The 26969-nt window shown below is 37.5% G+C and overlaps 1 protein-coding gene across 2 annotated transcripts in view; it reads left to right on the forward strand.

The window, feature by feature from the left end:
* The window catches only part of LOC116718713 (glypican-6-like), a 160295-nt gene that overhangs the window by 110335 nt on the left and 22991 nt on the right, over window positions 1-26969 (forward strand). The window contains exons 5-7 of one of the 2 annotated variants that reach the window (XM_032560915.1): window positions 4331-4461; window positions 6609-6752; window positions 11846-11875. In XM_032560915.1, the coding sequence (XP_032416806.1) occupies window positions 4331-4461; window positions 6609-6752; window positions 11846-11875 (305 nt within the window). The remainder of the gene's footprint in view (window positions 1-4330; window positions 4462-6608; window positions 6753-11845; window positions 11876-26969) is intronic. The other variant, XM_032560916.1, reaches the window with a different exon arrangement.

The raw sequence follows: 26969 nt of genomic DNA on the forward strand, positions 1-26969 counted from the left end.
GACTGCCAAAACTAAGCCACACAATCAGTACATCATCTGATTAAGAAACGTATATTAACCTTGGCAAGCTGAACCAAACAAAGTATATAAAGTAACTTATGGCAAGAAAATAAACATCAAGAAATGTAAATGATAAAATATTACTTTAAGATAAAATAAAAAATAAGTGTGTCTTTCTGTCTCTGTTAAGTGTATGACAATTAACTTTCTAAACAATTTCTTTAAAGTAGAGAACACTTAATTACATTAAAACTAACCATAATTTTGGCCATGAGGTTTTGGCTACTGCTGTCTTACGATGTTAATATTTTGTATACTTTACTTGTAATTCACATACAAAATCCTATATTATTATATGTCAAATCTCTGCTTACCAGTTTACTATCAACTTTTATTCTGGTATTGCAAATCATCATGTTTTGTTTAAATTAAATAAAAAAAATTCTCTGAAACAGTAAAAATATGATGTAGCTTAGCATGTTTCCAATTTGAAATATCTACAGATCTACTTCTTTATTATGAAACTGCATTTGGGGTCTAGCTGTGAAATACCTCAGAAGAAACCTTTACATTTTAAATATTTTAATAACAGTATTTGCTTTACAGATTTTATTCTTCATTCTTTTTCCCTTAAAATCTCTGAAGCATTTTGCTCTGTGGTCTTTCATCTGAATTGACCTTTGCTCTCAATCACATATCTTACTCCAGCTTCTGAGCTTAATATCCTTGCTTGTCAATTGCAACTGAGAAGAGAGCGACTTTGTTTCCTTGCTTTCATGACAGCTACTCTGAAAAGCTGGCCTAAGGGCAGGACCTCAACAAATTTTCTAAAGGCTGGCCAAGGCTGTCTTTGAGCTATTTTCACCATTCAATCCTTTATTTATTTAGTTAGTTAGTTCTTCCTAGCAAATCCCTGTGATTCCATTTGTCAAATTTATGAAATAGATTAAACTTCTCTTACTCAAATTTAAGTCAAGCCGGGAAAAGCCAAGCAGGGCTCCCTAAGAAATATAACAAACAATGAAGCATGAAACTGAAGCAATGACTCATCTAGACAAATGAGAAGACTTGAGAATAAAGAAGATGATCTTCGTAAAACCATAAAACCATACTTACAGATGGTTAGATGAGGACAGAGCCACCCAGAAAACAATAGTTGAAAGGTGTGAAGGAAAAGGTGTGCAATGTCAGGCCACACACAGTAAGACCCAGAACTAACCACTTCGTCAAATTAATTTTACTATCACTCACAATATATTGTTTCTATCCACTCCTTTTTCTGAAATCAGATAGAGATTTTAAAAATTATGGATATGATTTAAATTATCTAAACAGAACAAACAAAGTGACAAACAGGTGGCAATATATGTAGAGAAAACCTTAACATAGCCACAGATGATCTGTTGTGATGTATCACCATGGAGATCTGTATTTAAAAGATGAAAAATAGACATAAATGTCATACATTTAAAATTTACATATTGACCTAAATTTCATTGCATTGAAATAAAAATATCTATTTATTTTTATAATAATAAAATAAATAGATAAATAATAATGAAAAGTATCAATATAAACAATGAAAATATTAATGGGAGTTTAGTAATCTTATGGCGTAAGAAATGAAGCTGTTGTAAAATCTGGTTGTTAATGTTATTGTTGGTTGGCTTTATAGGACTCCGGAGTCCGATATGGAAATATTTAAAGAGTGAATTTTCCAAATGTTTGAATATAACTGTCTGTAGCGACTATGATATTGATTTGTTAAATTAAAAAAACTTAATTAAAAATTTAAAATCCAAAAACCACCAGACTAGGTCAAATTACTTCATATTATTTTACATTAATCGATAACATATTGACAAATAATATGAAAAACGCATCAAGTGGGTTCTAATATATTGACATTTACCCATTTTTGATCTGGTAAAGAAGCAGATGACTATAAATTATAAATATAGTTAATAAAAAAACATTCTACCATTTAAAATTCAACAAAGTGAGAACAGAGGAAAAGAGAAATGCCTATAAAAATAACTTACTAAAATAGAAGTGGGATGTGGTTTGTGAGGAGGAGAATGCCCATAAATCATATGAAAACATTTCTAAGGATATTTGTAAATGTATGCAATACAGATTGTCCCGTTAAGTTATACAATATTTGTCAAAACAAAAGCAAAAACAGAGCCAATGGATTATTACAAGTACAGAAAATGCCTGAAAGAATAAGAATGCTCTTGACAATGAATTTATAAAAGAGAGAACAACATAAAATGAAATTACAAAATGCATAAACGTAAAAAGAAAATGTCTTTACAATCAGTTCCTTTCCAAATTATATAGAAATAGTTAAAGTAACAACTCTAAGAAGCAGATGACAGACATCATTTTATAAATTATTGTCCTGTTTCTTTGTTACCTCAGTTCTCCAATATTCAGGAAGGAAAATCTCTCAGTAAAAAAAGAACTACATTTCTATCAATATTGAACGCATTTGTTTTGTGCATGTTTGAAAGGATTAAAGATTTATATTTCCATATTAAATTTGTTTATTTTTCCATCACTACCTGCAGAGTTTGTATGGAGTTCATACATATGAACACAACTCTGTCCAAATTCTGTTTTATTTTGTTTCAACACGTCTGTAAGAAGGAAGCAGTGGCCATCGTGGTAAAAGACATGCTTTAAGCCAAAGATTGAACCTCTCTGCAGGTAGTACAGAACCAGTGTTAAACCAATGAAAGTCGTGGCTTTTGGATTGAAAAGAAGAGAATGGTTTATTTCAATCATCATAGCTGATTTTTAATGTACCCAAGTACTTTCTGAAGCCTAGCTACTACCACGCTGTAACCACAGGGGTGTTTGATTAAACATGATTAGAAGGCACTCAAAAATCATGCTGATACAGAAGACACTGGTAGATGACCTGTTTTTGTGATTCACGGGTGAAGACTTCATGTCCTGATTGTGTTAGAGTGCTTACAAGTACCATCCACATCCACTGCTGTTGGTTTTACTGTCTGATATGTTGCTCTGGGAAAATAACATTTTTAAGTTTAAATTAAAAGGGGAGTATTTTTCTGTCTCTACATGTTGTGTATTCTGGAAAACTACACATAGAATTTTTTATCTGATTTAAATTGCAATAGAGTACAATGGCATGTTGCTGTACATACAAATAAATGTCATCAGCAAAAAAAAAAAAATAAATAAATATTAATCCATGGTTTAAAATGTGGATTTAGAAAATGCATAGGTTATTTTTTTCTGTATCGTTCTCTGACCACTTATTAAGACTGGAGTATTGCTGGAAACTGAACCTAAAGAAAGGCGGTATTTAGAGGTGCAGCAGCACTTTCATGTTTAATGAGATGGGAAAAATTGCTGTTGGTCACAATTTCAAGAGATTAATTTGAGAACCGTAAAGCTTCAGCAAGACTTGAAAGGTGTATACAAGTGTATGATCTGATAGTGAGTGTTTGTCAGACACAAATCTAATGGATGATGAGGTACAATGAACGTTTTCACTTCTTTATTTCTCTACATCTTTCTTTGTCTTTTTTTCTCGTCATCGCAACTCAGTATCTGGGGTTTCACCAGCTTCTTAAGTATTTCCTGTGATTTTCAAATACTTTCAGGCCCTTTTTCCTTCACTGGATAAGAGGCATGTGATTTTGGTGCCCTTTTGGGCTAAATGTGCTTCTACTGATTGCCCTATATTTCTGTAAATGTCACTGCACTGAGATACATTGATGTTGGAACCCTCCCACTTAACCAGCTCAAACAAAGTAGAGTTTGGTAGAGGTTTAATTTTGTAGATAAGCTGGATAGCACTCAAAATACTTAAGAATCACACTTTTTAGTTGATATATTAACAATTATATGTCTTACATTGTAAAAATAGATTTATTTTTTGTTGTTATTTTTAAGCAGTATTTACTACATAGGTAAATGAAGCAGATTAGTTGATTTTTATTTTTGTAAATTTGTTATTCTTGTAAATTCATACAGTTAAGCTGAATTTGAGCTCATGGTTGCATGTCTCGTTTTAAACCTGCTCAATCTCCATTCCTCGTTACTGCATTGTAATCATTGTTGTGGAAATATGAAGGTACTGGCAGGTTCCTACTCATCTTTATAATTGTTGGCTGTCAAGACACATTGGGAAAGTGGGATTCTTTGTGCTCTTCAGAACAATAGACAAATAATAAAGCCAACACCTGGCAGTATTGTTGTTGTGCCAAGATAATATGAATGATCGGACTTGTGTGGAAAGGATGCTGTAAGTTTTCTTGGAGTATTTTAAAATGTTTACTGTGTTCTTTGACAGATGCCATGTTGCTGGTCGCAGACAGACTGGTGGGACCTTTCAACATTGAAGCAGTTATAGAGCCAATTGATATAAAAATTTCAGAGGCTATTATGACGATGCAGGACAACAGCATGCAAGTGTCAGCTAAGGTACTGTATCTTGAGAAACCTTGCTCTTGTGTTATTTATGCCTATTTTTATTTAATTATTTATGTTTAATTATGTTAAATGCTTTCCCTGGCAGTAAAATACAGTGTAATTTACTGTGCCCGATGCCAAATCCTAATGGCAGCTGCATAAATTTTATATAAATTGGATTATATGATCTTATTTAAATTTCTCCATGACAGCAGTATACACAGCAGCTACTTTATTAGGTACACTTATTTAATTGCTTGTTGTAAATCTGCCAATTACATAGCTACAGCTCAGTAGCTGGTTGTTATCTGGTTGTTGTGAAAACAACTTGCTGGAGCGCTAACTGAGCATCAGCATCAAAAAGAAAGAAAATATATTAACATAACAAAATACAGATTTAAGTAATTTTAAATGTGATGTTAATGTTGGCCTTAGAGGAACTGCTTACCTGCTAAGGAAATAATGTGTAACCAACTTGGTTAAACAGACAATGGTTCAGTCTTCTTTTAGCTAAGAACGGGAGACTGAAGCTGCAATTTGCACCAACGCTTCAAAATTGGAAAATAATGGATTGGAAAAACATTGCCTGGTCATTTGAGTCTCGATTTATACAAAATTCTGAGTTTCAGAATTTTGTATAAACACCATGAAAGCATGTTCAGCTTGTCAACGTTTCAGAATAGCTGTGATCTCATGATGTGGAGGATATTTTCTTATCACACTCAGGGCCTTTTTAGTACAAACTGACATCATTTAAATGTCACAAATCGCCAGTTCACTATTGTTGCTGATCATGTCCATTCCTTAACAAATTCATCATATTCACATCTATTAAATACAATTAAAACAATGTTTTTGCTTTTTTAATTACCATCCTTTAATAATTACAATTATTGCTTAGGAACTTATAACAAGTAGCAGCTAAAAAATGACTTTAGATGTCACACTTGACTTCCACTTCAAATTATTTTGTGAATTCTGGTCAGTCCTCATAAGTTGTGACAAGGTACATGTGTATTTGATGGGCTGTCTTTTCCTGTATCAAGAGGGCTTGAAATGTGCAATTTTACCTATTGTCCATGCTTCTTGAAGTTTGTTTGGTGAACAAATTGCTCTACAATTACAGCTTTCTCCAATATGTAATCTTGTTCTGAGGTTTTCTATACATACCAGACTAAATTGCATTGTAATTGTGTCACTGTGTGGGACCACAACACACTGGAAAATATTTTTTTTTTAAAAACTGAGGACTCAAAAAGCATTACACAAGGCATTCTTTTGTCATGATTATCACATCATACCATGACCAATAATTAACCAACAGAGGAGTGCTAAAGACCAGTAATATTGAGCAAAGCATCTGAATAGCAAAAGACCTTACTGGGGTTACAAACTGGTTCAGGTGTTCCTTGGTTAGTATTTTAGACAAATTTTAAAATGTGCTTTAAATTCAGCATTTATTTGTGTATTTTGGTTTCTCTTCCAAAGAAAACTGGCTTTGATCTATTCCACAGTAGCATTTTTTAAAATTTTTATAAACATCGATCCACTGTTTCTTTGGGGTGGGGTTTCAGAAAGTGTATCCTTCTTGTTTGTTTTACACTCAAAGAAAAAGTCTCATTTGCCAGAATTAATGGGGTTTCAATGGCAAAATCCAAATGAATCCTGGATGGTCATTTTCTTTATTTGTGTACATCTTTTTCCATTTTTTCATAAAAATATTTTGTGGTGGTACAGTTTTTCCCTTGAAGGTGAATAGTAAAATGGCAAGATTGATTTTGCCTCTCCACCCACATGAGACTTGTCTTTTTCTAGCTCAATTTGTGGCTGCAAGACAAAACAAATCAAGCACTGGTGTTTATCAGTGACCAAGGTTAATGTTCAGAATACCAAGTCCTCCAAAATATATTTGAGAGACACACAAATTCTTGTTCATTTTGCAAAGGCTGTTGTGTTCTGCTCCGAAACATGTCTGGCTTTGTGACATACCGGTGTTGTGTTGTTTGGCAATGTGGAGAAAAATAAACTTTTATTTGATAATTATGTTGAGAGTTGTTAATTGAGCAGTTTTCTGTTTTCAAATGCATACAGAGCTTTCTGTTTTTCACACTACCAGTCCTTTCTGTATGGTAACTGTGTTTGTCCTTGCTCTATTTTAGGTTTTTCAAGGGTGTGGTCAACCAAAGCCTTCAGCAATAGGCAGGTCTGCACGGGGCCTCTCAGATGTATTTAGTAGTCGCTTTAGACCCTTTACCCCCGAACAGAGACCTACCACCGCAGCTGGAACAAGCCTGGATAGACTGGTATGTAGAAAGATAAGACAGAGTAAAGAGCGTTTGTAAATGTTAAAATCCACCTTAATCACATAATGACACTAAAATGTGTGATATAAAACATAAAAAATATATGTATATATTGATATAATATGCAAAAACTAAATCTGTTACTAATTGTATAAAAGCCAGAGTATTTAAAATAGAAATATATTTTTAAAGAAATTTGACATGAATCATCAAGAATTTCTGGATATTCAGTCGTTCTTACATATTTTGATAGCCAAACTGATTTCCAGAGCTTTTCAGAGGAGAGATTTCTTTTTTTTTGGAAATATCATTGGCAGAGGCAAACTTGGTGAAGGCATGCTGAGCTTAAGGTCGGCTAACTGGGATGTAAGTCCAAAGGCCAGAAGAAAATAGAGGAATGTTTATGTAGTTCATGGAGCTTCCAGGTGCAGTGTGACTTCTACCACTGCTGCACTCCGAGTAATGTAAAATATTTATATATAGTATACTCCCTTCCAGTAGTTGTGGTAAACTCACAATGGTGCATGAATATAAAGCAAAAATAAATCTAGACATGTAGCTTAAAATGGATTTTTTATTGTATATGAAACCACTGAGGCCACACTTACTGTTTAATAATTTAATATCTGTATCCAATTACAAACATAGGGTATACCTTCACCTAGAAATGTTGTTGTTTTGCTTTTTGTAGAAGATATTCACAAAAAAATTTATTTAAAATCTGGATCTAGTCATTTGCACTGTATAATGTTGTAGTTACATACTTTCATAGATTTAACTTTGTAATGAATCCAAGTGCCTAAATAAAGACAGTGGTATACTGTATTCAAGAATTGTGTCCCAACATACAGTATTTTTAATATATAAAGAGCACTAAGTTAGCAACTTGTCAAGGTGTTGAAAGGATATTTGTCAGGATCTGTGTTTTCTGTGTTCATTTAGAGTTTTTTGTGTCCTTAAGTCTCTTCGTTGTCCTGTCCTCCCCTTGATTGTTCCCAGGTGTGTCTCGTCTCTGTGATTACCCTCCCGTGTATTTAACTCCACCTGTGTTCCTTGTTCCTCGTCGGGTCCTCGTCTATGTTTCGTCTATGTTAGCTTCAGTGTCGTCAGTGTTTCCCTGTGCCTGCTGTCCGTTGTTTTGACTGGTTTCCATCATTAAATCCGCAAATTCATCATACCTGGGTCCGCTGCGTCTGCCTCACCACCAACCCGCACCACACTTCCTGACAGAAGGACCCGACCATACCGAACGGTGAGAATGCAGCATATGGTCCAGCACGACCAGGAGGCATGGTTCCAGCAGCAGTTGGAGTTGGCTCAGCGGGATCTCTACAAGGACGTAGAGATCCTGCCATCTCCGCTGCTGCTGGAGGAGATGGGACTGGACTCAGACTATACCCTGGCATTTAGAAAATGTCAGATCCCACCAGTCACCACCCCAAAGCCCTCCGGATTCGGCCCCCGCCGTTACTCACGCCGGGGGAGACAGCGACGTGAGCCGCCGGTGGACCCGGCCCCTCGTCGCCTTCCGGATCCGTCACCTCCGCTGTCTGCCCGGAGACAGCGACGTGAGCCGCCGGTGAACCCGGCCCCTCGTCGCTTTCCGGAGCCGCCACCTCCACGGTCAGCCCGGAGACAGCGACGTGAGCCGCCGGTGGACCCGGCCCCTCGTCGCCTTCCGGAGCTGTCACCTCCGCAGCCGTTTCCAAGGCTTCGCTGCGGCTCGCCCCCGCAGCCGTTTCCAAGGCTTCGCTGCGGCTCGCCCCCGCGGCCGGTTCCAAGGCTTCGCTGCGGCTCGCCCCCGCGGCCGGTTCCAAGGCTTCGCTGCGGCTCGCCCCCGCGGCCGGTTCCCAGGCTCCGCTCCGGCTCGCCCCCGCAGCCGGCCCCGAGGCTCCGCTCCGGCTCACCTCCAGCCGGCGCACCCGAGGCCGAATCAGCCGGCGTTCCAGCCGGCGCACCCGAGGCCGAATCAGCCGGCGTTCCAGCCGGCGCACCCGAGGCCGAATCAGCCGGCGTTCCAGCCGGCGCACCCGAGGCCGAATCAGCCGGCGTTCCAGCCGGCGCACCCGAGGCCGAATCAGCCGGCGTTCCAGCCGGCGCACCCGAGGCCGAATCAGCCGGCGTTCCAGCCGGCGCACCCGAGGCCGAATCAGCCGGCGTTCCAGCCGGCGTTCCTTCCGAGACTCCCAGTGTTCCTTCCGAGACTCCCAGTGTTCCTTCCGAGACCCAGACCCCCAGCGCTCCGACTCAGACTCCCTGTGTTCCTCCAGAGACTCCCTGTGTTCCTACCGAGACCCAGACCCTCTACGTTCCTTCCGAGACCCCGACTCCCGAGACCCTCTACGTTCCCTCCGAGACCCCGACTCCCGAGACCCTCTGCGTTCCTCCTGAGACCCTGACCTCCTGCGTTCCTCCTGAGACCCTGACCTCCTGCGTTCCTCCTGAGACCCTGACCTCCTGCGTTCCTCCTGAGACCCTGACCTCCTGCGTTCCTCCAGAGACCCTGACCTTCTGCGTTCCTCCAGAGACCCTGACCTTCTGCGTTCCTCCAGAGACCCCCAGTGTTCCTCCAGAGACTCTGACCCCCAGCGTTCCTCCAGAGACCGAGACCCCCAGTGTTCCGACCGAGACCCAGTCCCTATCCGTTCTGACCGAGACCCCCAGTGTTCCACCCGAGACCGAGACCCCCAGTGTTCCACCCGAGACCGAGACCCCCAGTGTTCCACCTGAGACCGAGACCCCCTGTGCTCCGACCGAGACCCTGCCTCGGGGGGCTCGTCGTCGCCGTCTGTGGGCGGCCCCCGGGACTCATCATCGCCGCCTCCAGCGCCGCGGACGGCCGCCGGACCGTCTCCGTGGTTCCCGCCTCCAGCGCCGCGGACGGCCGCCGGACCGCCTCCGTGGTTCCCGCCTCCAGCGCCGCGGACGGCCGCCGGACCGCCTCCGTGGTTCCCGCCTCCAGCGCCGCGGACGGCCGCCGGACCGCCTCCGTGGTTCCCGCCTCCAGCGCCGCGGACGGCCGCCGGACCGCCTCCGTGGTTCCCGCCGCCGCGGACGACCGCCGGACCGCCTCCGTGGTTCCCGCCGCCGCGGACGACCGCCGGACCACCTCCGTGGTTCCTGCCTCCTTTGCCTCCGCCCACCCTGTGGGTAGTTTTTTGTTTGTTTTTGGACTCTTGGCCCTTCTTGTGTTTCCGCCCACGATGGTGGGTTGTTTTTTGTTTTTCTGGACTCTGGCCCCCCGTCCAGCGCCCCTCCGCCCACCCTTGTTGTGTTTTTGTTTTTTCTGGACTCTGGCCCCCCATCCGGCGCCCCTCCGCCCACCCTTGTTGTGTTTTTTTTTTTTGGGCGTCTGGTAGCCGCCCTTGAGGGGGGGGGTACTGTCAGGATCTGTGTTTTCTGTGTTCATTTAGAGTTTTTTGTGTCCTTAAGTCTCTTCGTTGTCCTGTCCTCCCCTTGATTGTTCCCAGGTGTGTCTCGTCTCTGTGATTACCCTCCCGTGTATTTAACTCCACCTGTGTTCCTTGTTCCTCGTCGGGTCCTCGTCTATGTTTCGTCTATGTTAGCTTCAGTGTCGTCAGTGTTTCCCTGTGCCTGCTGTCCGTTGTTTTGACTGGTTTCCATCATTAAATCCGCAAATTCATCATACCTGGGTCCGCTGCGTCTGCCTCACCACCAACCCGCACCACACTTCCTGACAATATTAGTCAGACATGCATCTCATTTTAGTGCATTTGTCCTTTGGACCATCCATGCCTCAGATACTTCTTTACATAATCCTCTAACTGGGAAATCCATCTGTTAAAAACATCATCACCCCTTTTACTAAAAGGTCATTAAACTCGTGCTGCAGAATCAGTTGAAAAAGGTTAATTGAAAATTTGCAGCATCACAAAAGCTACTAAATGCTGCAGAGTTTAGTCTTAGTGTTTAACAGCACTTGTTGGTATAAAATTCTAAGGAATAAATACAAAGATATATGTATATAACAGGGCAGATCCCTTATAATATTATTCTTGAATTATATGTATCTTTGCAAACAGCCTCAGCTTAAAAAATATAACTAAATCCTCTTACTTGCTTCAAGACATAAAAATAAAAAAAGGTGAAAGGTAATTGTGCTTTTAGAGAAATTCTTTGAGTTGCTCTAGTTTTAATAATGCATTACTACATGCATTTATACTTCTGCTTGTCAAAGATTTGAGTTCTCTGTAAATCAGTGATTTGCTTAGAGTAACACTAGTTTTCCATAAATCTTTACCTTGTGTAAATGTCAGAGAGATGTAAGAAATATATATTAATTTGACAGGTAAAGTAGAACACAAACATTATCTGTCATATGAACCTATATGTACAGATCCATTCAATAAATTAAAACAGTATTGAAAACTCTATTTTAAAAATATTATCACTAAGTGAAACATCATGTAAATTAATTATACACGGATAGATGTTTGAAAGCATTTCTGATATGAAGATTTTCTGATTACAGTTAATAAAAAACCTGACATTTAAAATTAGAATATTACATCAGATCAATTTTTAGAAAAAGTTTCTTAACACAGAAATGTAGCATTGATGAAAAGTAGGTTTAAAACCTGTTTAAAAGTTGTCGATTTTCAAAAGGTACTTTTAAACTGATGAGCTTCATCATAATGCATATTTTAATTAATTGAATTAAAAATATTCAATTAATTAAATATAATAAGTTTGTCAATTTTGAAAAGCTCTTCTAATTAAAAAAAAAACTACAACAGAAAAAACATGAAAACTTCTGCTTTCAAACAACTTCAGACAAATTTCCACTTCAGACTTAGATTTTTATGCAGGTCTTGATTTATGCATTGATCTGAAAGTAAACGATTTTTAAAACATTTCACAGTGCCTCACTGGAAGTCATTGCGAATCAAATCGTTCGAAGTGTTAAATCTCATAGGCTGGTGAATAGAATATTTCAGTAGCTCCATTTATCATTTAACTTTTTGCTTCGCTAACTAATAGACATTCTTTTGCTCCAATTCTCGCTCCCAGTCTATCTGTTTCTCCAATGTCCAATTAAATCTCTTTCTTCTTCATTTCTCTGCTGCTCCCAGAGGGCTGTCTGGAAGACAATGCAACACAGTGTAAGCTTTCCATTCCTCTTCTTGATTTCACAAAGTCATCACTCTTGTTTTTTAATCAACCTGCCCAATGCACTTCACTTCTTTATGTTTAGCATTGGTCCTGGTAACTTCTTTGACTCATGACTGTTCAATCATTTCGCTCGCGATGTACTTATATTTTTGATCCTGTGCCTGATATCTCAAATTCAGTGACTTACAGACACTTACAGGTCTTACAGGTCTTACAGACACTTACAGGTCTTACAGGTCTTACAGACACGTACAGGTCTTACAGGACTTACAGGTTCCGGGGTTAGGATTGCTTGTTGCAGCAAGACAAATTCTGATCTATGGGATTTTTTTCATCCTGCTTAAATGTTCTGTTGAAGCTTCGTTTCCTACATTATTAGAAAAGCAGAAAGACTGCAAATAGTTTGCTTGTACTTCAAGTTTGAACAAAGTATACACTATCAACCTTTTAATACTCAGACTGTTTTGATGCATTTTTTTACACAGCATGTGTATCATTTGTTAGGATCAGAGACAACACTCAGTGCTGTTTTGGCATGAAGCTGTGTTACTGCTTTAAATGTAAAAACACATTAAAAAAATTTCCTTGGCTTTTCAAATCTTTATTGATCAAAAGAAACAAAAGGGAGTTCTGATTATCTTTAATCAAAAAAAGTGGAAGTTTTAAAAATGTTCATATTTCTCTGTTAATCTACTTGATACGTTGGCTCAGTACAACTGTCTGTTAATTTGCTGATTTTTTTCAGCTTTTGTTAAATTGATATAGTTATGTAGTTACTACAAAATAGTTGTCTCTATTTTTGATGAAAATTATTTTTATTAAACGTGCAAATGACAGAGCAAAACTATTTTTCTATGGAAACTCTACTAATTATGATCTACTACAAAATCACAGCTTTTATTAATCTTGATTTAAAGAGAAAAGTAAAACTTAAAAGAAATAATGGTCTTCTTGCCACTGTCTATTAAATCATCATCTCCAATAATAATCCCTCATGATTTAATAAGGGAACTTAATGAGGGAACTGGTTCAATGACTAATATATAAAACTAATATTTGAAAATTAGAAGTCTTTGGCACAAAGACTAGACAGATGTGTTTCAAAGGAACACATTTAATTATCTTAACACTTAGTTTGACTAAAACAACAGAAGATGAAACAGATCCCTATTATCTCATTAAATAATAATAATCATAATATAAAAAGTTCAAACTGAGAAACTCATTAAGACTGGACACTTAAATACTGTGTATCAAGCACCATGTGGCTTTTTGTCACTTACGCAGATACTGAAAGAAACTACTGAAAGGACAAAGTCAGATGCAATCATGTTAACAGCAGGATGTACAGTGTAACAAGCAATTGCCTGATGACATTAGCATTTTGCTTAAAGTATTATGGTGCCTTATTAAAACCTCAAAAGGGACAAACTAAACACTATAACTTCTTTTTCAAAAAGCGCTACTACTTGGAAATACTATATTAGTTGGTCTGGAAACTTAATAAAAATAACTTATTTGACAAATATCTAATGTAATTAGCACTTAGTGTGATATAGATCTCGTAAAAGTTTTAGAATTAATGAATGAAAAAACATAAAGTAAAGGACTTGACAGGGTAAACTTGTAAGTGAGGGGATTTTTCTACAACAAGCAAGAGTTCAAACCCAATAAGTTTCCATAGACCAGACATCTGCAACTTACACGTCTGAAATAGTAATAATAAAAAACAATTTTATAATACATTTAATATTATAACAAATGCAGATTTTAGCAGCTTTCCATATAGTAATTGCATTGAGTTTCCACAACACTAAAATGACACTAAAAGTACCAGTAATAGTTTTTTTTTTATATATATTTTTCTTCTGAATCGGTTGGAAACTTTATCCATGTTGTGCATCATAAATAACATCTCAGAAAATGTTATGTTTCCTTAATTATAAAACCCAAACACAAGATCCAGGAAGCAATCATTTCTCATCGAGAGTCTGGATTTTATGAGCCTATATCTGTGTGTTACTGATGATGATAAATCCAGATTTACTTTGTTTCAGAGTGATGGCTGGATCAGGGTGAGAAATAATGCACTCATCATGTTTAGTGCCTGCTGCACAAGCCGGTAGGGACAATAATATTATCTGTAGTTACTGCAGTTGAATAGATCTAGGGTCAAAAACATTATGTGCCCAAAGAATAAGGTCAGCTGCAAACCAGCTGTTTTGATAAGTCCCAAAAACGTATCAAAACGATACTACAGTGAATTCATGTTGTATTAAAAGCAACAGACAATACAAGGAATTGTTAGAGTGGGACTTTTTTTGGAACAACAGTAAATTAATATTTGTTTGGTGAGTCTGGAATAGTAGTACTGATGCTAATCATCAGACAGTAATGAATTATTCATTAAAGATTAGCTTTAGTCTGGTGACATCATTATTGTAGATATACTACCAGTTAATTTTGGTTAAAACAATATACCAAACTATGGCTATGCATAGTTGCATGTTTAAAACATGTTTATTTTGTTCTCTCTTTGTGTGTCTACAACCGCATGTTTTCATGTAGGACATGCAATGTTTTTACTTTCATCAAAACGCTGCTTAGTTTTCTAACAATATGATTTGTAGTTTATATTTTGTTTATTTTGCTAAGCTATAAGAGTTGATACTGTTAGTAACATTATTCATTAGTAGAAACTGTTCTTTAAATGCCATTCACACAAGTGCATAAATTAGCAATGTGTAGTACAGGAATTAGACAAGCAATAATTTTAAATATGAAGTGGGAATGGTGTGATTGAACCACCTACCTGCTAATTGGTAGATGACAGCTCATACTCCCAGTATGCAATTTTAAATATTTTAATTTCTTTATAGCATACATAATGCATTCTGTGTTCAGTGTTCAAATAGTTTCCAGAGCAGGAGAACTTTACTGGAGTTACATTTTATATGGGCTTCATTTATTCAACCAGTAATGAACAGGTGTGTGATGGAACGATTCTGACTGACATTTATTTCTCTGTGACTAAGTCATGTTGTTGACAGAACATTATCGTTAGTTTCCCCATTACACAAATGCTCCCTGAAAAGAATTCTAATGGATGGCCTAAACAGATCCAATCATTGATTTGTTTGACCATTTTCTAAATATTTTAGACCTTCTTAATGGATTGTTTGTAGTTAAGTACGTTGAAATGGGGATGCAGTTGGAAAGAAAGCAAATTAGTCATTAGCAGCGGCCAGGCCTTTTTCCACACTCCATTTAACTTTGTTTTTGCAGAGGGCCAGGACCGGGAAATGATCTAGCAAAAAAAAAACATAACAGGAGACATTTTTCTTAGAGTGAAAAAAATGGTTAAATAAATGATCAGTGACTCTAATTACATAAAATAATTTAATGTTGCTACACACCATTTAGCTATATTTCGGTGTACTGGGGATTTGTTTTTGTAAAAACAATATAGTGTGAGTGCGACGGAGATATGAGAATAATATATTTGATAGAATGAGAAGTGATCATGAGAGCTGATCATACTCAGCCTCTGAAATGGTATTGGCACTGGTCCCATATGTAATTCTTTTTAGGCCTGGGTCACTTGCTATTGAAAAATTATTTTCTTTGTTGCAATAGCAGACATAAGTGTCAAAGAAGATCAGTGGTAACACAACCAAAATTGCAGAATCTATGAGTCATGCTCCAAAATGGATTCAGTTATAATTTTAATGGAATTGTGGTATATAATGCAAATCGTTGTAGTGTACTCTGTCTTTTTAATGGTTTGAGCAGATAAGCAAGGGGAAAAGAACAAATGTTGAAAACAGCTAATCACATTGACATGCTAATTTGCTATACTTGGCATGCTGGGCTGATGTTTTAACAGCAGTAACAACCATGGGGCATCAATGCTGTTGAGATTTCCTAAACTGTTTTCCTAATTGTGTGAACAAAGATTTTGCAAAAGACGTTTCTTGTAGTTTGGCTTCTTTAATAAAGTTCACAACAATGGCAGATACAAAGGAAATAAACAGTTCTGCATTCTAGGGTGTTAATGTGTAAATGATCAGACATTTAGCAGTTTGTTAAATTATCCAAAACCTTACCACAAACATAGAAAAATATGTGACACAAATGCCACCATGTTGTTTGTTAAACACAAACAAAGCCAGTATGAAGCAGGCGGTTTTCAATGTCTTTGGCAGCTATAGCTATTTTTAGTGGGAAAAAAAACACAATCTACTTTTTGAATTGTGTTCATGAAGTGTGCCAAGATAAACAAATATTTATTGTAAAATCGTAAGAAAGGTGGAGGATAACCTGCAGGTCATCATCATTTCAATAGATTATTTAAACACCTTATTATATGCCTTTAGAAGTGGGTTAATTGTAATGTGATGGTGAGAGCTGGTTTGCCAAGTACGTTTTATGGCTAAATAGAGGGTAATGAAGTGATCCATCGAGGGATAATTTGGTGTGTCAAAAGAAATACATTTGTGACAGTGATTAATGTGCAATCAGCCATCCTTACTTGTCATAAAAATTTTATTTGAATGACCATTGATTAAAGTATTGAGTCTGAAACTGTAGAGGAAAGGGCAATGTTCTCAATCCATTACATTCTATGCCAGTTTTTATCTTTTATTCATCATTATGCCACATTTTTCATACTTTGATCTCATAAGATTTAAGCTTCATGGTTTGAGAGTTGCTATTCTAAGCACTGAACAATTTTCTGCCTATATTCTTCTTTTAAAGCCCTCCTTAGAGCTCAGATACTTTTATGTTTGTTCAGTTATCAGTGCACACAATAAATATTGCATCCCAGAAAATGCATGAAGTAGTAATAAACATCATGTGTGTGGGTGCTACAGAATCTAAGGTTCCAGCTTCTCTCAAAAACAAAACTGAGAAAAAAGGGAACTTGGAAAGAAGAACTTGCTTGTAATCTGTCAACAAGCAACTAAAGAAAAAAAAATGGAGCTAGACACCTGTTGTGGTGGACAGCTGCTTGGGGAAATATGCACAGTATGATGCATCCTGCGGGAGATATGCTGCTAAAATACAAAATCGTGGTAATGTCTTGTTAGTAATTTCCGGCTTCTCTGCTTGGTTTATGTGTGAGCTCTTCCAGGGCTTTGCTGCTCTGTGTTGTGGGACTTCTTCCATCAGACAATAGTGCTGCATGATTTTATCTGACAAATCAATGTTTTTTCTTTTTTCTTCCTCCTTTTGACAACATACGCTCCACTTGACGCACATTTGAAAGACACATTTAATGCCATCTACACTTAAATGTGCCTTAAATTAAAATCAATACATTTATAATTGCAGTGCTATAATCTTACTTCACAAAGTATGTATCCAGTGAGGGGTGTGGAAGATCCATTAAAACACCATTGCAATATTTAGTAATGATACCATCAGGAAAGAGATAGATTTCTGAGAAAATACGTTCTCAGAAAGAAAGGTATTTTTGTGCAAAATGTTTGTATTAACTCCATAATAAAAGGAAACCTTGTGAAGATGCTGACTGAGACTAGTAAATGACCAGTCACATTTAGCCATTTAGCTAATCAAAATAATTTTGGTCATCCTAACTGACCTCAAAAAGCAAACGTTTGGTCTGATTTAATATAAGAATAAGGGAAAATATTATTTAGTTTTTGTACAGGGTGTGTAAACAGTTGATTTCAAAATATATACAATCAGAGTAATACTTAGAAAGTTTTAAACAACTGAAACTCTGACAAATTATCCTGAAAAAGGACCCATGTTTATCAGGTCATGGTGTGGCAAAGTTGATCTTATCTTTAATCTGAACAAATACCAGAGATGATTGTAGACTTCAAAAGAAACAGCTTGGTCAAACATAATTTCTATCATTGGAGAAGAAATGGAGAAATATAGATACTTTAGTGTTCTCCTCAGCAACAGACTGAAATGAAGAAGCAAAAATGAAGCCCTCTACTAGAAGGGACAGAAGAGGCTTTTATTCTATAAGAGGAAGCTTATGTCTTTTAGTGTTTGCAGTAAGATGCCGCATATCTTCTGCAAGACTATTGTGGAAAGTACCATTTCTACTCCCATCATCTGTTGGGGAAGCAGCAAGAGAGCCAGTGACTAAAGAAGGCTAAACAACCTGATAAAGAAAGCTGCTTCTGATCTGGGGAATACAGTGGAAACATGGGAGATGATGGTGCAAAGAAGGATTCTTTATAAAATCAAGAAAATGGTAGATAACTACATGACAATCAGGAACATGACAAATGACAGTGTCATACAACAACAAAGTGTCTTCGGTAAGAGGCTTCTTCAGACTCTGTAACACAGGCTGCTACAGGACATTGTTTCTGCCCACAGACATCAGTATCTACAGTGGTGTGAAAAAGTGTTTGTCCTCTTCCTGATTTCCTATTTTTGGCCATGTTTGAAAAGATGAGTGGGGCAAAATTGCTCCTCAGCGCTATAAAAAACTCAGTCCATGCTATTGCAAACACTTGATTGCAGTTGTTGCTTTTAAGGGTTGTCCAACTAGTTATTAGGTTTAGGAGGCAATCACTTCTTGATTTTTTTCCCTTAATAATAAACACCTTCATTTAAAAACTGTTCTTTATGTCTGTGTTGTATTTGACTGATATTTAAATTTGTTTTGAAATACTGGACTGTGACAAACATGCAAAAAAGTAGGTAATCAGGAATGGAGCAAACAGTTTTTCTCACCACTGTACAACTACACTTTGAAGAATCCTGAATAATATTAGTTACAACAACATTTAACTTTCCTTTGGGATCAACAAAGTGTTGATTTTGAATCTTGCCACCACATGAGGGTGATAAGGGGGAGTAAGAAAATCTCCAGAGATCACTGAGAGACACATGATAATGATTATTGGTCTTTAAAAGAGTATGTATTTTAGACATTTGTCTAGTCCTAATGAACATTAATCTTTATTCCACTTTAAGTAAAAAAAAAAAAAACTCTTTTAATGTAAATTAAGCTAATTTCCCATCTCAAGCTAAATTTAGATCTGGCCAGTCCTCAAAACCGGGTTACTTTATCCTCTAAACAGCTTGACTTTAGAAGCTGCCAAAAAACCCAGCATGAACTGGAATCTGCCTCAGCTTCAGCCTCTCTGCTCATTATCAGGCTGTTTAGCACTTTGCTGTTGTGCATGAAATGGTTTGGTTATCACATTGCTGAAGGTAGAAGGTGTTTACCCTAATTTAACTCTTTAGAACATTGTTAAGCTTCCCAGTTAGGTAAGGCAAGATGAAACAGACTAAAAGGTATTTAAGAAAATCCTATTTAGTACGTTATTCAAAGCAGTAAATCTCAAAATGCAGACACATTGTGCTTATAGTAAGCTAATCCAACTGCTTGGAGCATAATAGTAAAGTGACCATTCATGTCTCCCCTTTGGAGATTTTGCCACTTTTTAAAACCAGCCTTAGCCGTGCTTATGCAATTCAAATCCCCCATTTCAGACACTGGTTCAATCCGCAGTTCTGTTTGCTGGCACGTTGCTGATGTCAACGTGACCTAGAAACTGTGGGACTTCCCATTTCATATTCTATTGAAATTTAAACAATCCCAAAATCTATACTAGTAATTTCACAAGGTTGCATGTTTTGAGGAGATTGTTAGCTACAGAGCTCTGAGCAAGTATTTGTTCCTTACAGTTTTATCTTTGCTTTCGCTTGTCACACCTATTATTTTAATCATAAAAAATAATGTCAGACAAAGAATCACTTATGAAATAAATTATTGTTTTATTCATTGGGATAAAACATCTATCGAGAACAACCTGGTCCTATATAAAAAGCAAATGCCCCTCAAATCAAACAATTGACTGTGCCAGCCTTAGCCAGTTGACATCAAGCTTTTGGGATTTTTGGTTGTCCTTTATATCCCCGTAAATGAATCCTGGCCCATCATCCCTAGACACCAGGCTTCCCTGCAACATCCTTCAGGGAGTGTTGGAAGATCTCAAAGTATTTCAATGTCAGATGGGATATTTTGTCCCTCCAGCAAGTTCTGGGTCCTCCCGAGAGTCTCCTGCCAGTGGTCTGTGCCTCCCAGTGGAAAATCTCCAATGGGAGGTGGCTATGGGCATCTTTTTCAGATGCCCAACTTACTTAAACTTACTCCTTTTGATGGAAAGAAGCAGCAGCTGTACTTTGAGCTTTTCTTGGATGATGGAGCTCCTCACCCTGTCTCTAAGGCTCAGTCAAGCCACCCTCTGGAGGAAGCTCATCTCTAGTCCAGGATCTCGTTCTTTCATGATACATACTGTATCTCATGGTTATATGTGACCATATGGTCAGGGTGTAAAAGAACTGGTAAATTGAGTGCTGTACTGGCAGTCAGCACTGTGGTGGTTGGGCTTTGGACAGCTTTCCCTGCTTATCTAGCTTTCTGCTGCTCCTGGTTGGTGAGGGCATATTTGGGACTGGGTCCCTAGGTGGCCAAATCTTAGTGGGGTGGCTGCCTGTGTGTCATGTGGGGTGTACTTCCCTAGTGTCCCTAGCCCAATGGCTGGGGCTTGATGGACTGTAGGGATGTGGCAATATAAGGTATAAGGTTTGAAAGGTTGATTAAGGGATTTAAGTTATGCCCATGTGGACAGTCAGGGGATTGGAGGCTGGGTGCACCTGCTAGATCCGGGTTCCTGGCGAGTCTCTGGGTCCTGGGCCACTGTCAGAGGGGTAGTTGGGAAGCTGGTCACATGATAATGCATGCTAGTGGCTGTGTGCTTATCCCCTCCTCCCTAACATGCACTACACATCAACAGGATCTTGAGTTGTGGGATGATGGACCTTGCAGCTATACCATATAACTGCCCTTGGGTGATGTCTTGTGTCTGTCTGACTAGGATTGCTGGGGCATTTCTTAGCTGAGGTTACGTGTCCTTTGGTTCTTTTGGGTGATGTGTGTTGCATGACTTTCTACATTTCTGTCTCTAACAACCATGTACTTCCAAGTAACAAACTCACATACACCCACTCAACACAAACACATTTATTTCTACACTTTCTCTCACCCACCTACCTACACATGCCCGAGTACTGGCACACAAATAATCAAAATGGTCGAAGGTCATACAAGCACAGGATACTGTTACAGCAATGTGGGCAGCCTACTTTGATGCTAGATGCAGTCTTGAGTTAATAAAGTCAATCACAAATTAGGATTTCATCTTCAAATATTCGTTTTGCAGAGCAAAACTTCCCAGGCACATGTAGGAAACCAGCTTCTCTGTATGGTATGGCTAAAATAGTGCTACAAGTGTTTATACTGCTTCATGTTGCCAGACAATTAAAGGGATTTATTTAAATGACAGGTCTTGCACTAACCGGAGCCAGGTGAGGCTTGTGAAATTAACTTTCCAAGAAATTTGGTTAATCAATGTTAAACGATGATTTCATAAGGGGTGCAGTCATTTTTTACCTAGGTTTGTGTTGTTTTGGTTAGTTTCTTCCCCCCCCCCCCCCTTATCAATAAAATTATAATTTGAAAACTCAGTTTTGTAGATCTCTTTCTACATTATTTATTCAGGTTTTCTTTGTCTGATGATAAAACTTGCTAAAATATATAAATCATCTACAGACCAATGCAGTCTCTGTTTCACATGCTGTGTCACTCAGGGTGGATGAGACATGAATGTAACAAAGTCTTGTAGTGAATGAAATTGCTTTTCATTCTGTTCTTTTGATTCCAATGTCCTTGCTAAGGTCAGTCAATACTTGTCCCATTGAAATTATTTGCTTCCCAGTTTAGCATTCATGAGGTAAATGAATGGTGAGCAGCTTTTCACCTGTCAGATACATTCCTGATACATCGTTGTGGTACATTTTTAATCATGTTAAAAATGTTTTAAGAGGTCAAAACAAAACCCATTAGCACCATTAAGTTACTTTATTAATTAAAGTTGGTTTAGTAACTTTACCTCTGTAGGAGCATCTGTTTGTGAAGTTCTTTCCACTCCCAAATGCTATGTTTACCCTTGGGATGGGACACAGAACCAGCTATGTATGAAACGTCCATCTGTGCTTACATTAGCCAGGACACGGTTTGTTTAGCACGAATGTGCAGTTCTACAACTGCTCTGTGTCTGTCTCCTTTGAGGGTTTCTACTTACTCTGTAACAAGTTTTCTTCCGTTTCCATCATGTAGTTTTTAACTGGAAGATTTTCAGACAATGCAGTGTGACAAATTTATCTATTTGTTTTACCAATTTTATAGGATCTTGTCGAAAATGGTTGTTTTATAGCATGCACACATTTTGACATGTGTTTTTAAAATTAAGTATAGAATTGTATTTATTATCATTAAATTACTACAAAGAGAAGAACTAGAAAGTTTTTACATTATTTGATATTTCTTACTGTGTTAGTTGTTCATTTAAAAAACACAATCTTTCTTATTTTAAGGGTGTATTCAGACTGGATAGTCCAGTAGACTCGGTTCGATTGGGGACTAAAATTGCCACATTTGTTACATTTTCAGAACTCTAGTTCGCATTCACCCTACACTGTGTCAAACGACTGAAACTAACTGAAAAACCTGTTCCCCCTGACGCCTGTAGGGGCGCTGCACCAAGAACTACCGAAGGAATCGACACAAAACCTCTGAAGAAGGCCAGCGCAACTTTCTCCTACACAAAAAGTAAACAAAAATGGAGTAGTGTCAGATTTTAGCGGCTGTAGAATTTCCTCATTGATATACATTACTGGTTGGGACATGGCCTGTTAGCCGCTAACACTAGCGACGCTCCTGCAGGCGCCGTTACTAAACATTGAGTCTGTCACTAAACCAGGCTGTTCAAATGCAGGATGAGCAGGAATCACAAAAAAGATCGCAGCGCCTTTATTTCTTACGCGATTTCTATAAACATGGTTTAAATTAAAGCTGAGGAAATTGCTGATGTTTGTAAGTATTCGTTAATATAAATCTATGCAGTTTGGTTTCTATCAAGATGCAAGAGAGGACTAAGCAAATTCCTCCATCCCGTTTGATGATTATGTTCAAACAAATGAGGCAATTAGTTCAGTTTTTGTCATTTATTAAAGGTTTAAAAATTACAGCAGCTGCAGAGCGCCACGGCAATGGGACAAAAAGCTGATAAAAAGTTGTAATACAACTTCAAACCATTTATATTCTGCTTTTCCTTGCTTAGTGTCGGCACGCAAACCCGTTGATATGACAACCGACGCAACATCTTAACCCGCAGAGGAAAGAGTAATATTTTGAACAGAATGTCCTGCACTGTAGCTAACCTTCCTGCTTCCTGCTTCCCGCTTCCTGCTTTTGAAACGGTCTCTAGTCAGGTTGCATTCAGACAGGTTTTCTGCCGTTTTAGAGTTCACTTCAACCGGACCAAGATCTAGGTTTTTAGGCGGATCAGAGTTCGGCTTTTAAGTCCATTTTGGAATTCAAATTTGCATTCAGACCTCCCCAAAAACTCGGACTTTCTAGACAAACGGATTAGAGTCTGACTCAGGACTCTAATCCTGGAATGGTCTGAATACACCCTAAGTCTAAAGAAATGCTGCAAATATGTAACCCCCAGACCAGTAAGTGGTGTCATATTTTTCTTTAGCACTTGTACACTTCTTTGTTGTAGGAACCCTGCTGTGTTAAGTTTGAACATGTTCAGGCAGGCAGAAATTTTGTTGAAGACTTGCTTTGAAACAATGTTCTTCTTTAATTTTCTCTCAATGATATGTTCCACAAATATGGGTTCATCACTCAAGGTGTTGTCCCCAGTTAGTGCTTAAAGTGTTCAATTTAATATTTGCAGTTCTGTTTGTGTCTAAAAAGCAAAAATAAACACAGTGACAGTGACAACATGTGCACACAAAAACACAATGTTGTAGAAATCTTGAAGGTTATTTGGAGAGCTGTTGTTAAGAAGACGCATTGTGAACTGCATGCTAAGTATACCTGCTCCCTGTTGCTAAAAGTAACAGATGTGTGGAGCATTTAATTATGGGCACAGAGCTTGTGTTAATTGTGTAATTAAGTGACGATGTGATCAGGAAAAAACACTGAATATGTTTTATTACATACAGGGAAATTCTTTGTGACTTTCTACTTAATGCTGTGTTATTACACTTGTTTTATTTATACATCTTAGTTTTAGGTAACACCTATTACAAGAAAATTTAACTCAAATGAGCTAAAGCAAGCCATTATACCTAACTACATATGACAATACTGACCTTGTTTGCAATGTATTTTATGCAGGCCTAATGCCCTTTTCCTTCTGTGTTTCTACTTTCTGCTTTACACAAAATGTAATGTAGCCAGCTATTGAGCTGACAAATGGTTAAATTGACAGTATGACACAATGTGTTTTGATGTACAAACCCATCAGTTTCAATGAAAATTGTCCCCTAATTTTATTGGTGACCGTTTTCTGGTTATTGAGCACAGAAGTTGAAATTACTTAACTTAGGAGGACAAATCACCTGACAGAATATTCTTATTTCCTTCACCTAAATGTCTAGAGTAGGGAATTGTTCAAGTCTGACAATAACTCTCCTTGTTTTTGTTAATAAACAAATTTTAAAAAATTATTGTAATGGCCCACAAAATATACTAAGGATAACAAATTTCCGGTTAGTAGCACATATGAAGTACTTCTATTAATCTGTTTAATCTGCAGAATGACCTGAGATAATATGGATGCAGCTAAAAGTGCACAAAGACCATTTTTCCTTTTGTAAATTCACTTTCTTCTATGTCTGTTTACAATAAACCAAAACTGTTTCTATTAAAAAAATACAAAAGTATTCATATCTTTTGAACTTTTTTGACCTTTAGCTAAAGGACATTTTCTTTTAAAATTTGCATAATTTCATGTTTGTCCCTGCCCAAATACATTTGAAATGAAAAAAAAAAACATGATGAGTTTTCTGATATATTTACTAATAGTTAAAATATGTCAAACTGGTTTATGGGAAAGTGAATGCTCTTTTGCTTTAACTAGATTGTCGATGACTTGGACCTCATTTGCGTAAACATCAAGAGACTCAAGAAAGAAAGAAACAAATCAATTATAATCCATCAATGTACAAAACTTAACTTTATATAAAAAAGATATATATTTCAAGAAAAAGAAGGGTGATTATTTACATACTGAATTACAAGGTTAGTAAAAAGAATGTAATTTTTAATTTTTAAAAAAGCTGTGGAGATATTAGTGCAAATTTTTCATTTTGCACATCCTACCATGACTGAACCTTGTTTCCAGGAAGCAGTTTATACTAACCAGAGATTTTTTTTTTTTCCACCTCCACACAACTCAACCACAGCTTTGTGATAAGTGCCCTTTCTGCAGAAATAAAAATGGCCAGTAATGAGGCAGCTGGGCTTTTCCTTCTGCTATAGCACAACAGCAGCAGGGCTGGCCTCTCTATTCCATCCTCTTCACTTCTGCAAATCCATCCACAAAACATTTTAATATTCTTAAAGTCATGGCCAGAGAGAGCCAGGCTTCTCAGCTGTTAGCGCTATCTTTCGGTAGTTATTACCTTCACCCTTTGTGTGTTTGTCATAGCTAATTAAAAAAACATACTGCCTTCAACTGCTATGATTAGCAGCAGGCCATTTTTTTCTTTCCAGCGGATCGCTTGTGATTACCGTTGATTCGTAAAAGGAAAACATTACATCCAGTAAGATAAAAACGAATTAACTCTTACAAACATCAACCTCTCTGATGTCACAATATACAGTGAAAGGGTGTACTTGTTAAGAGAAATGTAATACTGTTCAAATGAATATTTATAAAGTTAAAACTCAACCTACACATCCAGTTTATTTCTATGTGAATTTATTAGTTTAAAACCTTGGATATGGTTTCATGGTTTACTTCTAACTTTTGATTTTTTGTCATTTATAAGCAGCCTTTGAGTATAGCTTTGTACTCTTTATGAGCTATGAAGAAACTATAAACAAAAATTTTGCCTGCCCAATTTCAGTTGTGTTAAGTGTTTATTAGCCCTTCAGTCCCTTGAGCTCCACCACTAATTGCCAATATTTTCCAAGAAAAGGCAGCAGAAATAAATAGGCATGTTCTAATGTAATAGCCTTTCCCTTTTAGTCACTAAATTACCTAACACTTCACTCTTATTGCTATTTTCTAGTTGGCATCCCTTATGTTCTTACTTAAATGCATTATTAATTAGGCTGAATGTGGGGGTGTCTGCAAAGGTTTCAAACTGCCTACAACCTAAGCTAAGCTCATAACCTTAAAGACACTTGTAAATTACTTTTTGTAACTGTGTGGACCTATTTATTTGAAAATATTTAATTATAGTTATTACAAAAATACTTGTTAGAGAGAGTTACAGCCTAGCAAACAGGACACGGATTGCAAAAACTTCCACTGATGTACAAATTCTACACAATGTCTTTATCAATAAAAAATAAAAAGAAATTGTGGTTACATATTTTTCTATTTAAGTCTCTTTCTATAATTACTTTAAAGAGAGACTCTATAGACTAGAATGTGGAAAATAAATTATTCCATCCTAACAATAAAGACCAATATTTGAGTAGGAAGGATTCAAATGACAGACGAGAAAAAAAATATGGATTGATTGATTTTGCAATTGAAGAATTTAATACCATCCTCACTGCATGATTTTGTGCAAACTACTTCTCAGTCCAACGGTCCTATGCAAGATTGCAAACAGCGTAATGGAGGAGCATTGTTGTGATAATGTGCTGAAGGTGGAATGTTGGACAGAATAGGAGTTTCTTGATGAGACAGAGACCAATTCCAAGTTATCAAGTTACAAAGTCAAATTTCTTTAAAGTTATGTTTGATATATATATATATATATATATATATATATATATATATATATATACACAGTACAGACCAAAAGTTTGGACACACCTTTCTAATTCAATGAGTTTTCTTTATTTTCATGACTATTTATAAGGCAATAAATCCCACTTATTAACCTGACAGGGCACACCTATGAAGTGAAAACCATTTCAGGTGACTACCTCTTGAAGTTCATCAAGAAAATGCAGAGTGTGTGCAAAGCAGTAATCACAGCAAAAGGTTG

The sequence above is a fragment of the Xiphophorus hellerii genome, chromosome 4, assembly GCF_003331165.1.
Source record: "Xiphophorus hellerii strain 12219 chromosome 4, Xiphophorus_hellerii-4.1, whole genome shotgun sequence".
In the NCBI taxonomy this organism is placed as follows: Eukaryota; Metazoa; Chordata; class Actinopteri; order Cyprinodontiformes; family Poeciliidae; genus Xiphophorus; species Xiphophorus hellerii.